At 35.1% G+C, this 12722-nt stretch overlaps 1 protein-coding gene across 14 annotated transcripts in view; it reads right to left on the minus strand.

Annotated features, from left to right (window-relative positions):
• The window catches only part of ADAM32 (ADAM metallopeptidase domain 32), a 181899-nt gene that overhangs the window by 106622 nt on the left and 62555 nt on the right, over positions 1-12722 (minus strand). For all 14 annotated transcript variants that reach the window (XR_003424269.2, XR_008295984.1, XR_008295983.1 and 11 more), the window contains one exon: positions 11108-11244. Coding sequence is in view for 8 of the 14 variants with exons in the window: in XM_027070979.2 (XP_026926780.1) it covers positions 11108-11244 (137 nt within the window). In the remaining 6 variants the exon portion in view is untranslated. The remainder of the gene's footprint in view (positions 1-11107; positions 11245-12722) is intronic.

Consider the following 12722-nt stretch of genomic DNA (forward strand, 5'->3'; position numbering starts at 1 on the left):
AGCATTTTGAAAAAATATATATATCTTCTACACCACTTCATTTTCCATTTTCCTTTCAGTGCTTTTCTCTCTTCCATATGTTTTCCCCCAAATTCCATGTTCTCACTGCTCCTGTATAGCCCTACACCATCACTTCTATATCCTCCAAGGTTTTCCCTATTCCTCAAATAAGACATAACAGTACAATAAATAACTTAGGTGTGACTTTATTAATTACATCATCACAAGTAATGTATAATGTACAATGTAGCTATCATGATCTCATTTTTCAGATGAGAAGACCAAGAGTTAGAAAAAAATAACAAAACAAGTGAAAGTTTATAAAGCCCATGTTCCCCTCAATGTACTCCATGCTGGAAAATGGTATCTTCTCTTCTTCAATCAAACTTCCATAGTTTAATGAAACTAGTCTTAGCAAAGAATGAAAAGAAAACAATATTAATAAAATAATTGAATTATGTTGAATAACTGATAACTCCATGTTCCTTCCAAATATTTTCGCCTTTTTGTAAAATGATGCAACCAGATAGGTAAGCAAACATTGCCATGCGTTTTCCCTAGGTTCCTACTTTCATAGCTTTTGCCATTTTCTCTGCCCCTTTCCTCTCTCCACTTTTAAATTCATTTGTGTGTGCATACTCTAAAAGTGAGAGTTTAAAACACAAGCCACCCACATTTAAAAAGCAGATATAAATTAAAATATCAAAATAATATACCATTATGATCACTGAATTATAAGAATTAAGTTTGCTCAAATACATATTCTCTTGCTACATAGTTCAAGTTAATTCCAATACATTAACTGTCTTCTATATGAAGTCAATATGGAATAGAGAAAATAACAAAGCTTTGGGTTAGATAAACTTGTTGACTAGGACCAACCCTGTGACTCATGAGGCTTTAGACAAAGTGATTAACTCCTAAGTCAGTCTTCTCATCTACAAAATAGGGATAATAATACCCATCCACCTCATAGCGTTGTTGTGAGAATTAAATATTATTACACAAGTAAAGTGCCTAACTGAACTCTCTTGCCTATAGTAAATGCCCAATAAATCACTGGTGACATTACTGACCTCTAAGTACTCTTCAGTTACTTGCCCAATATGTTGACTATATTCCTTATGCTTAGAACTTCATCCCTGTAACCTGTTCATCCCATAACTTGAAATCTATACCTCCCAACTTCCTTTACCTATGTTGCCCATTTCCCCACACACCTCTCTTCTGTTCTCTGTTTTTAATTCTATTTCTACCTTGTTGTTACTGTTGTTCATTAGTTTTGCTTTTAAGATTCCGCATGTACGTGAAATCGTATGATATTTGTCTTTCTCTGACTGACTTATTTCACTTAGCATAATACTGAAGTTTGGCCATTAATTAACTGTATATCCAATGAAGAATCATATTTAGGTTTACTGTACTCCAGCAACTTTAAAATAACACACACATTAAATGGAAAAAATATTTTCATACTTGCTCACATGCCTCCTTTGAAAATTATATAACATATAAGATGTATTGCGGAAATGCAAAATTTTGTAAAAGTAAAGTTAACACTTGCCCTATCCATGAGTTTTATAAGAAATTGAAGACTACGTATAAAAACATTTTAAGTATTTATAAAGCACCATGCAAATCCAAAGTTTATTAACACAGATTCTAAAGCCAAAATGCCTGGGTTCAAAACTTAGGTTTGCCACAAACTAGCTACCTGACCATAGATAATTATCCTTTTTATAACAGTTCATAAAATTTAAAAATGGAAACAATAGGAAATGCCTTATAGAGAGATTGTGAGAATCAAATGAGTTAATACATACAAAGTATTTGTGATGATCTCTAGCACATATTAAGTACAACGTAAAAATATGTATTCTTATTATCATTAATACTAGACTCTGGGTGACCTACATGAAATATCTTTTTGTAGAATACTTAAGAGTAACTGGCCAAATGGACAATAGTCACAGAATAGCAATCCTCATATTCTTTATAAATCTACATAAATTTTATATTTAACATATTATAATATTCACTTAATATATATTAATTTAATACAAGTATATCTTATGTGTACATAAACATATATATATATAATATTAGTTACATATATAGAATTAATTTAGATTGAATTTGTAATATAATATTTGTATATATAAGTATTTATGGTAGAGTTTGAGCTTTTTTAGAAATGTAAGAGTTAACCCTTAGATGGCTCTTAGTGGTTAACTATGAAAAGAACATATTTTTTAAAATTAATGCCTATTTTCACTAAAAAAAAATGTAGAACACCATACAAACTTGCTATAGTCCTTGTCTGATAAACTATTTGGGGGTCACTGGCAAATTTAGAAATCACTGTAACTAATTCACCACATACTTAAATGGGATTTTATAGTTTAGAAAACAGTCCCATTTTATTTTCTCACTTTATTCTTAAATTACTGTGTAAAAGCATAGGCATAATCAGTTACATTTTTAAAGATAAGAAAAATAAATCTAAGTACTCTTCAGTTATTTACCTACTATGTTGACTATATCCCTCATGCTTAGAATTTCATCCCTGTAACGTATTCATCCCATAACTTGGAATCTATACCTCACAACTTCCTTTACCTATGTTGCCCATTCCCCCACTCACCTCTCTTCTGTTTTCTGTATGTAAGTCTATTTCTGCTTTGTTGTTGTTGTTGTTCATTAGTTTTGCTTTTAAAATTCTGCATGTATGTGAAATCATAATATATTTGTATTTCTCTAACTTATTTCACTTAGCATAATACCTTGCAGGTCCATCCATGTTGTCTCAAATGGCAAGATCTCAACCTTTTTTACTGCTGAGTAATATTCCTTCGTGTGTATAATATTTTCTTTTTATCCATTTATCTATCAAAAGATTCGTGGCTTGCTTCCATATTTTGGCAATCATAAATAATGCAGAAATAAACATAAGTGTGCATATATCTTTTCAAATTAGTGTTTTCATTTTCTGTGGCTAAATAGCCATAGTGGAATAACTGCATCATAGTTTTTCTATTTTTAATATTTTGAGGAACCACCATACTATTTTTGACAGTAGCTGCACCTATTTACATTTCCACCAACAGTGTATGAGGGGTTCCTTTTTTCTCCACATCCTCTTCATCACGTTATTTCTTATGCTTTTTATTTTAGCCATAATGACAGGTGTAAGGTGATATCTCATTGTAGTTTTGATGTGCATTTCCTTGACGATTAGCATCTTTTTCACATATCTGTTGGCCATCTGTATTTCCTCTGTGGAAAAAAAGTCTATTCAGGGAGGCCTCTGTCCATTTTTAATGATTGTCTTTTTGGTGTTCAGTTCTATATGTTATTTATGTATTTTGGATAGTAACCCTTTATCAGATATAGCATTTGCAAATATCTTCTCTCATTCAGTAGGTTGCCTCTTTGTTTTGTTGATGGTTTCCTTCACTGTGCAAAAGATTTTTATTTTGGTGTAGTCCAATAATTTATTTTTGCTTTGGTTTCTGTTGCCTTATGAGACATATCTGGAAAAATGTTGCTTAAGCCAATGTCAAAGAAATTACTGCTTGTGTTCTCTTCTAGTATTTTTATGGTTCCAGGTCTCACATTTAGGTCTTTAATCCATTTTGTGTTTATATTCTATGTATGGTATAAGAAAGTGGTCCAGTTTCATTCTTTTGCATGTAGCAGTCCAATTTTCCCAACATCATATATTCAAGTGACTCTTTTCCCCATTGTATGTACTTGCCTCTTTTGTCATAGATAATTATCCATATAAAGTATGGGTTTATTTTGGGGCTCTCTGTTATGTTCTATTGATGTATGTGTCTATTTTTGTGCCAGTACTATATTGCTCTGCTTACTGCAGCTTTGTAGTATACCCTGAAATTTGGGATTATGATAGCTTCATTTTGTAATTTCTTTTTCAAGTTTGCTTTGGCTCTTAGGGGTCATTTGGGGCTCCATACAACCTTTTAGGACTATTTTCTCTAGTTCTGTGAAAAATGTTTTTGGTATTTTGATACAGGTTGCATTGAATTTGTAGATTGCTTTGGGTAGATGGACATTTTAACATTTGTTCTTCCAATCCATGAGCATGGAATATCTTTCTATTTGTTTGTGTCATTTTCAATTTCTTTCATCAATGTTTTATAGTTTTCAAGTACAGATTTTTCACCTCCTTGGATAAGTTTATTCCTAGGTATTTAGCTCTTTTTGGTGCAGTTATAACTAAAATTATCTTCTTTGTTTTTCTTTCTGCTACTTTGTTATTAATGTATAAAAATACAACATGTTTCTGTGTATTAAGTTTGTATCATGCAACTTTAGTGAATTCATTTATTACTTCTAATAGTTTTTGGCAGATCCTTTAAAGTTTTCTATGTATAGAATCATGTCATCTGCAAAAAGGTACAGTTTCATTTCTTTCATATCAATTTGGGTGCCTTTTATTTCTTTTTCTTGTCTAAATATTGTGGCGGGGATTTCCAGTAGTATGTTGAATAAAAGTGGTAAAAGTGGACATCCTTGTCTTCTTCCTGATCTTAGACAAAAAGCTCTAAGTTTTTCAACACTGGGTATGATGTTAGCTGTGGGTTTTTCTTTAATAACCTTTATTGTGTTGTGGTATGTTCTCTCTAAACCCACTTTGTTGAGAGTTTTTATCACGAATGATGTTGAATTTTGTAAAAGGCTTTTTCTTGATCTGTTGAGATAATCATATGCTTTTTATCTTTCCTTTTGTTAGTATGATGTATGTTGATTGACCTTCAAATATTGAACCATCCCTGTATCCCTGGAATAAATCCCATGTGATGATATTAAATGATCTTTTTAGTGTATTGTTGAAATGTAGTTTGGTAATATTCTGTTGAAGATTTTTGAATGTACATTCCTTAAAGATATTGATGTGTAGGGTTTTTTTTGTAGTGTCTTTGTCTGGTTTTGGTATCAGGGTAATGCTAGCTTCATAATATGAATTTGGAAGCTTCCTGTTCTATGTTTTGGAATAGTTTCAGAAGCATAGGTATTAACTCTTAAATGTTTGGTAAAAATTTATCCGTGAATCTATCTGCTCCTGGATTTCTGTTTGTTGGAGGGTTTTGATTACTGGTTCAATTTTGTTCCTAGGAATCTATGAGTTTGAGTTCAGATTTTATATTTCTTCCTGATTTAGTTTTCGCAACTTGTATGCTTCTAAGAATTTATTTGCCCTATTTGTTAGCATACAATTTTTTGTAGTAGTCTCTTATAATCCTTTGTATTTCTGTGCTATCAGTTGTTACTTCTCTTTAGTTTCTGATTTTATTTAAGTTCTTTTCTTTTTTCCTTTATAGGTCTGGATAAAAGTTTTTCAATTTTGTTTATCTTAAAGGAACGAGCTCTTGGTTTCATTGATTTTTTTTCTATTTATTTCTTTAGTCTTTACTCCATTTATTTCTACTGTGATCATTCTTATTTCCTCCTTCTACTTTGGGCTTTGTTTCTTCTTTTTCAATTCCTTTAAAAGTAAGGTTAGATTGATTATTTGAGGTTTTTCTTGTGTCTTACTGTAAGCCTGTATTCCTATAAATTTCCCTCTCAGAACTGCTCTTGCTGTGTCCCAGAGACGTTGAACTGTTATGTTTTTATTTTCATTTATCTCCAAGTATGTTTTGATTGCTTCTTTGATTTCTTTGTTGATCTAAGTGACCATTTAGTAGCATGGTATTTAGCCTCCATGTGTTTGGGTTTTTAATTGATTTCTAGTTTCTTAGGACTATAGTCAAAAAAGATGCATGATATGGTTTCAATCTTCTTCAATTTATTGAGACTTGTTTTATGGCCTAATATGTGAAATATCCTTGAGAATGTTCCATGTGCACTTGAAAAGAATATATATTCTGTTGTTTTTGAGTGGAATGTTCTCTATGTACCTGTTAAACCCATCTGGTTTAATGTGTCATTCAAAAATACTGTTTTCTTAAGTGTGGTCCAAGATGGCAACATAGGAAAACCTTGAATTCACCTGCTCCAGGGAACACACCAAATTACATATAACTATAGGACAATTTTTCCTAAATGAGAACAAAGGGCTGACTGAAAGGCTACTGCACAACATAATATAGAACAGTAAAAGAAAACAGCAAGAAAGATGGAGACAGTGGAGCCTAGGTGGCTCAGTCAGTTAAGCCTCTGACTTCGGCTCAGGTCATGATCTCACAGTTAGTGAGTTCGAGTCCCACGTCAGGCTCTGTGCTGACAGCAGTGAGCTGGAGCTGGGAGCCTGCTTCAGATTCTGGGTCTCCCTCCCTCTCTGCCCCTCCCCCACTCACGCTCTGTCTCTCTCTCTCTCTCTCTCTCTCTCTCTCTGCCGCCTTTCTCTCTCTCAAAACTAAACATTAAAAAATAAAAATTAAAAATAAATTTAAAAAAAGAGATGGAGACAAAGAGAGATGGAGACAAGGTAACAAAGGCAATTCCTACTCCTGACTTTGTGAATCCCAGTGGGGAGGTATATACGTACAGAAGGACCAAAAACAGATTCTTCTGTCCTTAGACACAAGAAAACAAAACAACTGCAGCTTTAAAAAGCAACTAGCATTTGAAAGACACAACACTAGAACTCTGTCAAATGGTGGAGGGGCTGCAGGAACTTTCTCTGGGTCACAGGGTCACCCATCTGAAGAATGATGGGTTTATATTTCCCCTCCTCCTTAAAAACGCAGACTGGAGCAGGGTCCAGATGCCATAACGGGCTTGCTGACTCATGAGTCCCAGGCCCTCAAACCCACCTGTGCAAGGACACAGAAAAAAATCAAATCCTTTATTTCTTTCTTTCTTTCCTTTTCTTTCTTTTTGTTTTCTTCTCTTTTTCTTTTTCTTTTTGTCTTTTATCTTTTCTTTAAAAAGCCATGATTTATTTTTTAATATTTATTTATTTATTTTGAGAGAGAGAGAGAGAGAGAGAGAGAGAGCAGGGGAGGGGCAGAGAGAGGGAGAGAAAGAGATTCCCAAACAGGCTCCATGCTGTCAGCACAGAGCCCTATGTGAGGTTCAGTCTCATGAGCCATGAGATCATGACCTGAGCTGAAATCAGGAGTAGGACACAACCAACTGGGCCACCCAGGTGCCGCTAAAAAGCTGTGATTTAAAAGAGCAACTAGCACATAAAACAGCCAGCACTAAGACTCCTCCAAAAGACTGAAGGAGCTGCTGGATTGCTTTCTGGTAGGAGGGCAGTCTTGAAAGTACCTTGAAAGCACAGACCAGTGCACAGTCCCAGTGCCCTAATTGGCCTGCCATCTCAGTGAGCCCAGGCCCACAACTCACACCAACCCCAGCCATCTTACCAAGGTGGCCGATATGCATCAGGACACCCCTGGTTAGTCTCACTAAAGCCCCAGCCTTCATGCCAAGGTAACACAGGTGCAAATCACCACAGAACACACCAAGCCCGCACCACTTGGGCTTCAGATGTCTTGCTAGGACACCCCATGGTGAAGAGTGCTCTGGAACCTCTTGATTGATGTATGTTTCAAATCCCACTGCATGAGGTACCCCAGGAAACACAAGCCCATGCTTGCATCAATTTCAGCCACTCCAGCAGGGCATCCCCTATAAGGAGTGCTCTGAACACATCACCCACACCACTCTTGGCTCCAGTCACCCAGCCAGGGCAACCCTGAGCTAGCACCTTCAGAAAACCTGGCTTGTATGCAAGTCAGCTTCAGCTGTCCTGCCAGGGCACACTGTATGCAAAGAGCCCATGAATCACACTGGCCCCTGCCCATTTTAATTTTAGCTGTCCTGCCAGGGTGCCCCATGTGCAGAGCATGCCAGGACCTCCCAGCCTATACCCCACCTCAGCTTCAGCCACACCTAAAGGGCATGCTCTGTGCAGACAGTACTGGAACAACCCAGTTTATATCCACTTCAGTTTCAGCTTTCCTGCCAAGGTGCCCTCTGTGCATAGAGATCTGGGTGCCCCAGTTTGCACGCACTTTAGTTTTAGCTATTCTGCCATGCAGAGAGTTAAGGGATCTCCAGATACTACCTTAGCTCCAGCTGCCCCACCAGAGTATGCCCTGCACAAAACGCCATCAACAAATAGCTCCCCAAGACACCCTAGCCTATAATCACTTCATCTTCAGCTGTCCTGACAGGGAACCTCCTACACAGAGTGCCGTCAACATATAGAATCCTGGGATATCATGTACTGCATTCACTTCAGCTTCAGCTATCATGACAGGGCACACACCATGTGGAAAGCCTCTGGATCTCCAGCCAATGCCAGCCACAGCTCCAGCCAACCAGCAAAAGTCACCAACCACACACAGTCTACCTAGAGGATGGCTATACATAAGACCATTCCTTCAAGTTTATAAGTAGCTGTTCTGACTAATCCATACAAATAAGCACAGTAAATCAAGCAAAATAAGAAGACAAAGGAATATGCTCCAAAAGAAAAAACAAGACATCAGGAAAAAACTAAAAGAAATGGAGATAAGCAATATGCTGAATAAAAAATTTAAAGTAATAATCATAAAGATGTTCACTGGAATGAAAAGATGAGGGTTAGAACTCAGTGAGACTTTTCAATAAAGACATACAAAATATTAAAAAAGAATCAATCAGGGGTTCTTGGGTGGCTCAGTTGGCTAAGTATCCATCTTCGGCTCAGGTCATGATCTCACAGTTCATGAGCTTGAACCCCACATCAAGCTCTCTCCTGTCAGCATACAGCCCACTTCTGATCCTCTGTCTCCCTCTCTCTGCCCCTCCCCCACTCATGTGTATACACTCTCTCTCAAAAACAAACAAACATTAAAAAATAATAGAAAAATAAAATAAAAAGAAGACCTGAAGAATATAATAACTGAAATAAAAAACACACAAGAGAAAATCAGAAATGAGAAAAGAAGTAACAACTGATACCACAAAAGTACAAAAAATTATAAGAGAATACTGTAAAAAATTATATGCCAATGGATTCAATAACAAAGAAGAAATGGAAGCATATAGTCTTCCAAAACTGAATCCAGAAGAAATAAAAAATCTGAACAGACAAATTACTAGCAACAAAATTTAATCAGTATCAAAAAACTACCAAAAAATAAAAGTCCAGGACCAGATGGCTTCACAGGTGAATTCTATCAAGCATTGAAGGAAGAGTTAATACCTAATTCCAAAAAACAGAAGAAAAGCCTCCAAATATATTCTATAAAGCCAGCATTACTCTGAGACCAACACCAGACAAAGACACTACAAAAAAGAAAACTAAAGGCCAATATCTCTGATAAACATACATACAAAAATCTTCAAAAAAATTAGTATTAGCAAGCCACGTTGAACAACACATTAAAAGGACCATTTATGACAACCGAGATTTATTCCGGAGATACAAGGATGGTTCAATATTTGCAAGTCAATCTATGTGACAAAGGATAAAAATTGATCATCTCAATAAATGTAGAAAAAGCATTTGACAAAATTCAATGTCCATTCTTGATAAAAACTCTCAACAAAGTGGGTTTTGATGGAACATACCTCAATATATTAGGCCATATATGAAAATACCACAACTTACTCAATGGAAAAAAAACTGAGACCTTTTCCTCTAAAACCAGGAACAAGACAAAAAATGTCGACTCTTACCACTTTTATTCAACATAGTACTGGAAATTCTAGCCATAGAAAACAGACCCAAAAAAAGAAATTAGAGGCATCAAATTGGGAAAGAACTTAAACTATTACTATAAGCAGATGGCATAATACTATACATATAAAACCCTTAAAGCTATATCAAAAAACTAAGAAAACTAATAAATGAATTCAATAAATTTGCAGCATAGAAAATTAATATACATAACTCATTAGCATTTCTATACACTAACAATAAAGTAGGAGAAATAGAAATTGAGATAACAATCTCGTTTATAATTGCATCAAAAACATTATAATACTCAGGAATAAACTTAACCAAAGAGGTAAAAGACCTGTACTGTGAAAACTATAAAACACTGTTAAGAAATTGAAGACAACACAAAGAAATAGAAAGACATTCCATGCTCATGGATTGAAAGAACAAATATTTTTTAAATGTCTATACTACCTAAAGAAATCTACACATTTAATGCAATCCCTGTCAAAATACCAACAGTATTTTTCACTGAGCTAGAACAAACAATCCTAAAATTTGTATGGAATCCTGAAAGACCCCAAATAGCCAAAACAATCTTGATAAAGAAAATCAAAACAGGAGGTATATCAATTCCAGACTTCAAGTTATATTACAAACCTGTAGTGATCAAAAGAGTATGGCACTGGCACAAAAACAGACACCTAGATCAATGAAACAGAATAGACACTTGTGTCGAGCACAGCATAATATATTAACTTGTCAAAAAACTAAGTTGTATATGCGAAACTAATATAAAATTATATGTAAACTACAAATAAAATAATTTTAAAAATACAAACAAAAAAACACTGTTTCTTTATTGATTTTATTATATTACTGTCAATTTCTCTCTGTATGTTTGTTAATATTTGCTTTAACTATTTAGGTGCTTCTATGTTAGGTGCATAGATATTTACAACTGTTATGTCCTCTTAATGGATAGATATTTTTGCCATTATGTAATTTCCTTCTTTGTCTCTTATTACAGTCTTTGTTTTAAAGTCTATTTTGTCTGATATAGCTATTGCTACCCCAGATTTTATTTGTTTCCATTTGCATGTAAAAGCTCTCTCCAAACCTTCACTTTCAGTCTGTGTGCTTTTCTGTCTGAGACTGTTGTAGGCAGCATACAGATGGGTCTTAGTTTTTTATCCATTCTGCCACCCTATTCTGACATATTTTTAAACATGTCATTTCATAAAATACATAGTCTAAATATCACTCCCTTGCTAATTTTTCTTTCCAATTGAATTTGTTATCCTTGACTATTCTTAATGGCACACCTCCTTCCAACTCTCTTACACTTAAAATTTCATGTTTATATTTTATAGTACTTGGTCCATTTATGGCTAATTTGTGCTATAAGTAAACACTAAATTTTTGTACTTGAAATATTTAAAACAAAATAAACATAATCTTACTTTTAAATAAACTTACATAGCTTCTGGATTCATTATACAGATAGCTCCTGTACAATGACATTTCTTTGTGTCATCATATGATATTCCCAGACTCAGTCCGAGCATCTGTGTAACAATAATGGAAAATGCCTCCAGAGTTACCTCCTTGGGGTACTACATTAACAAAAACAAACATTCAAATGAAAGACAAGTCACTGAAAGGTGATAAAAAGTAATAATTTTCTAATTTTGAATACACTTATTATTTTATCAAATACTTAAGAATAGAAAATACAGTTCCTTGAACAGGTGAGAAGCTTAAGTTCTTCTTATGAAATTTTACTGAGATATAAGCAAACTGAGACTATGCCAAGCTTTATCATGATTTAACAATTGAATACCTAATATAATTCTTAAGTAGCTACCATAACTATATAAAAGGGCTGTTTTTCATTATATTTTTGGCTATATGGGTCATGATCTTCAATTTAGCTAATTTCTTATGACAGCTCTTGTATTCATTCTGCTTCCCAGCTCACAAAGTGGCCATGTAACCAAATTACTCAGTTTAAGTGTGCTATCAGCTTCCTGTCAGGATTCTCCATGACTCAGTAACTCATATCAGGGGAAACCACAGAAAGACTCTCAAGATAGCATTCCTGGATTATGCTGCTCACATATTTAACAAAGCGCAGGGATAACTTCCTTGCCAAAGAGAAATGTGACACTGATAATTCATGATATGCAATAACATTATAATTTGTCCAGTTATTACCAAATATGGCATAGGATAAGGTATAGGTGAGGACAAGTTGTGAGGAAGATCAGGGCACTTCATTGCTATAATGACAAGCTCTAGTAAAAACTTTGGGTTCAGCTGGATTTTTGACAGCACTAGAGGATGCACACTATGAAAAATATAAAGAGAAAGCTGTGAACGAGCAACAGAGAATGCAAATAGGCAATCAGTAAGCTCCTGTACCAGCACTGTAGTAACTCTTCATATCCTGTAGTTGTTGGATTGACATGGCTGAGTAACACCATATGTAAAGCCTAAGGATAAGGGCTGAAAGGCTGCAGAATCAATTTAATTCTCAAATCTACCAGGCTTGATGGGGAAGAAGCTAGAATCTGAAACTTGGGAAGGGAACAATTGGATGACATGGACAAATATACTTGGATTTCACTTTCCAGAATAGGAAGCCTCCCTCTAAACAATATGAGAAAGCCCCCAAATTAAAAAAAAAAACAAACAAACAGGGGCGCCTGGGTGGCTCAGTTGGTTAAGCATCCGAATCCGACTTCGGCTCAGGTCACGATCTCGCGGTCCGTGAGTTCGAGCCCGGGGTCGGGCTCTGTGCTGACTGCTCAGAGCCTGGAGCCTGTTTCAGATCCTGTGTCTCCCTCTCTCTCTGACCCTCCCCCGTTCATGCTCTGTCTCTCTCTGTCTCAAAAATAAATAAAACGTTAAAAAAATTCTTTAAAAAAAAAAAACAAACACAGTTTTGATGATAATACCTAGGACATTTGTCTCACCAACCCTCATTGCCTTCAGGTCCATGTTAAGAATTAAATCACAACATTAGTGATGTTATCAAGATGGTGTGATAGGTCATTCTCAATTTTACTAGCCCTCACAAGAACAACTAACA

The sequence above is a fragment of the Acinonyx jubatus genome, chromosome B1 (genome assembly GCF_027475565.1).
Source record: "Acinonyx jubatus isolate Ajub_Pintada_27869175 chromosome B1, VMU_Ajub_asm_v1.0, whole genome shotgun sequence".
Classification (NCBI taxonomy): Eukaryota; Metazoa; Chordata; class Mammalia; order Carnivora; family Felidae; genus Acinonyx; species Acinonyx jubatus.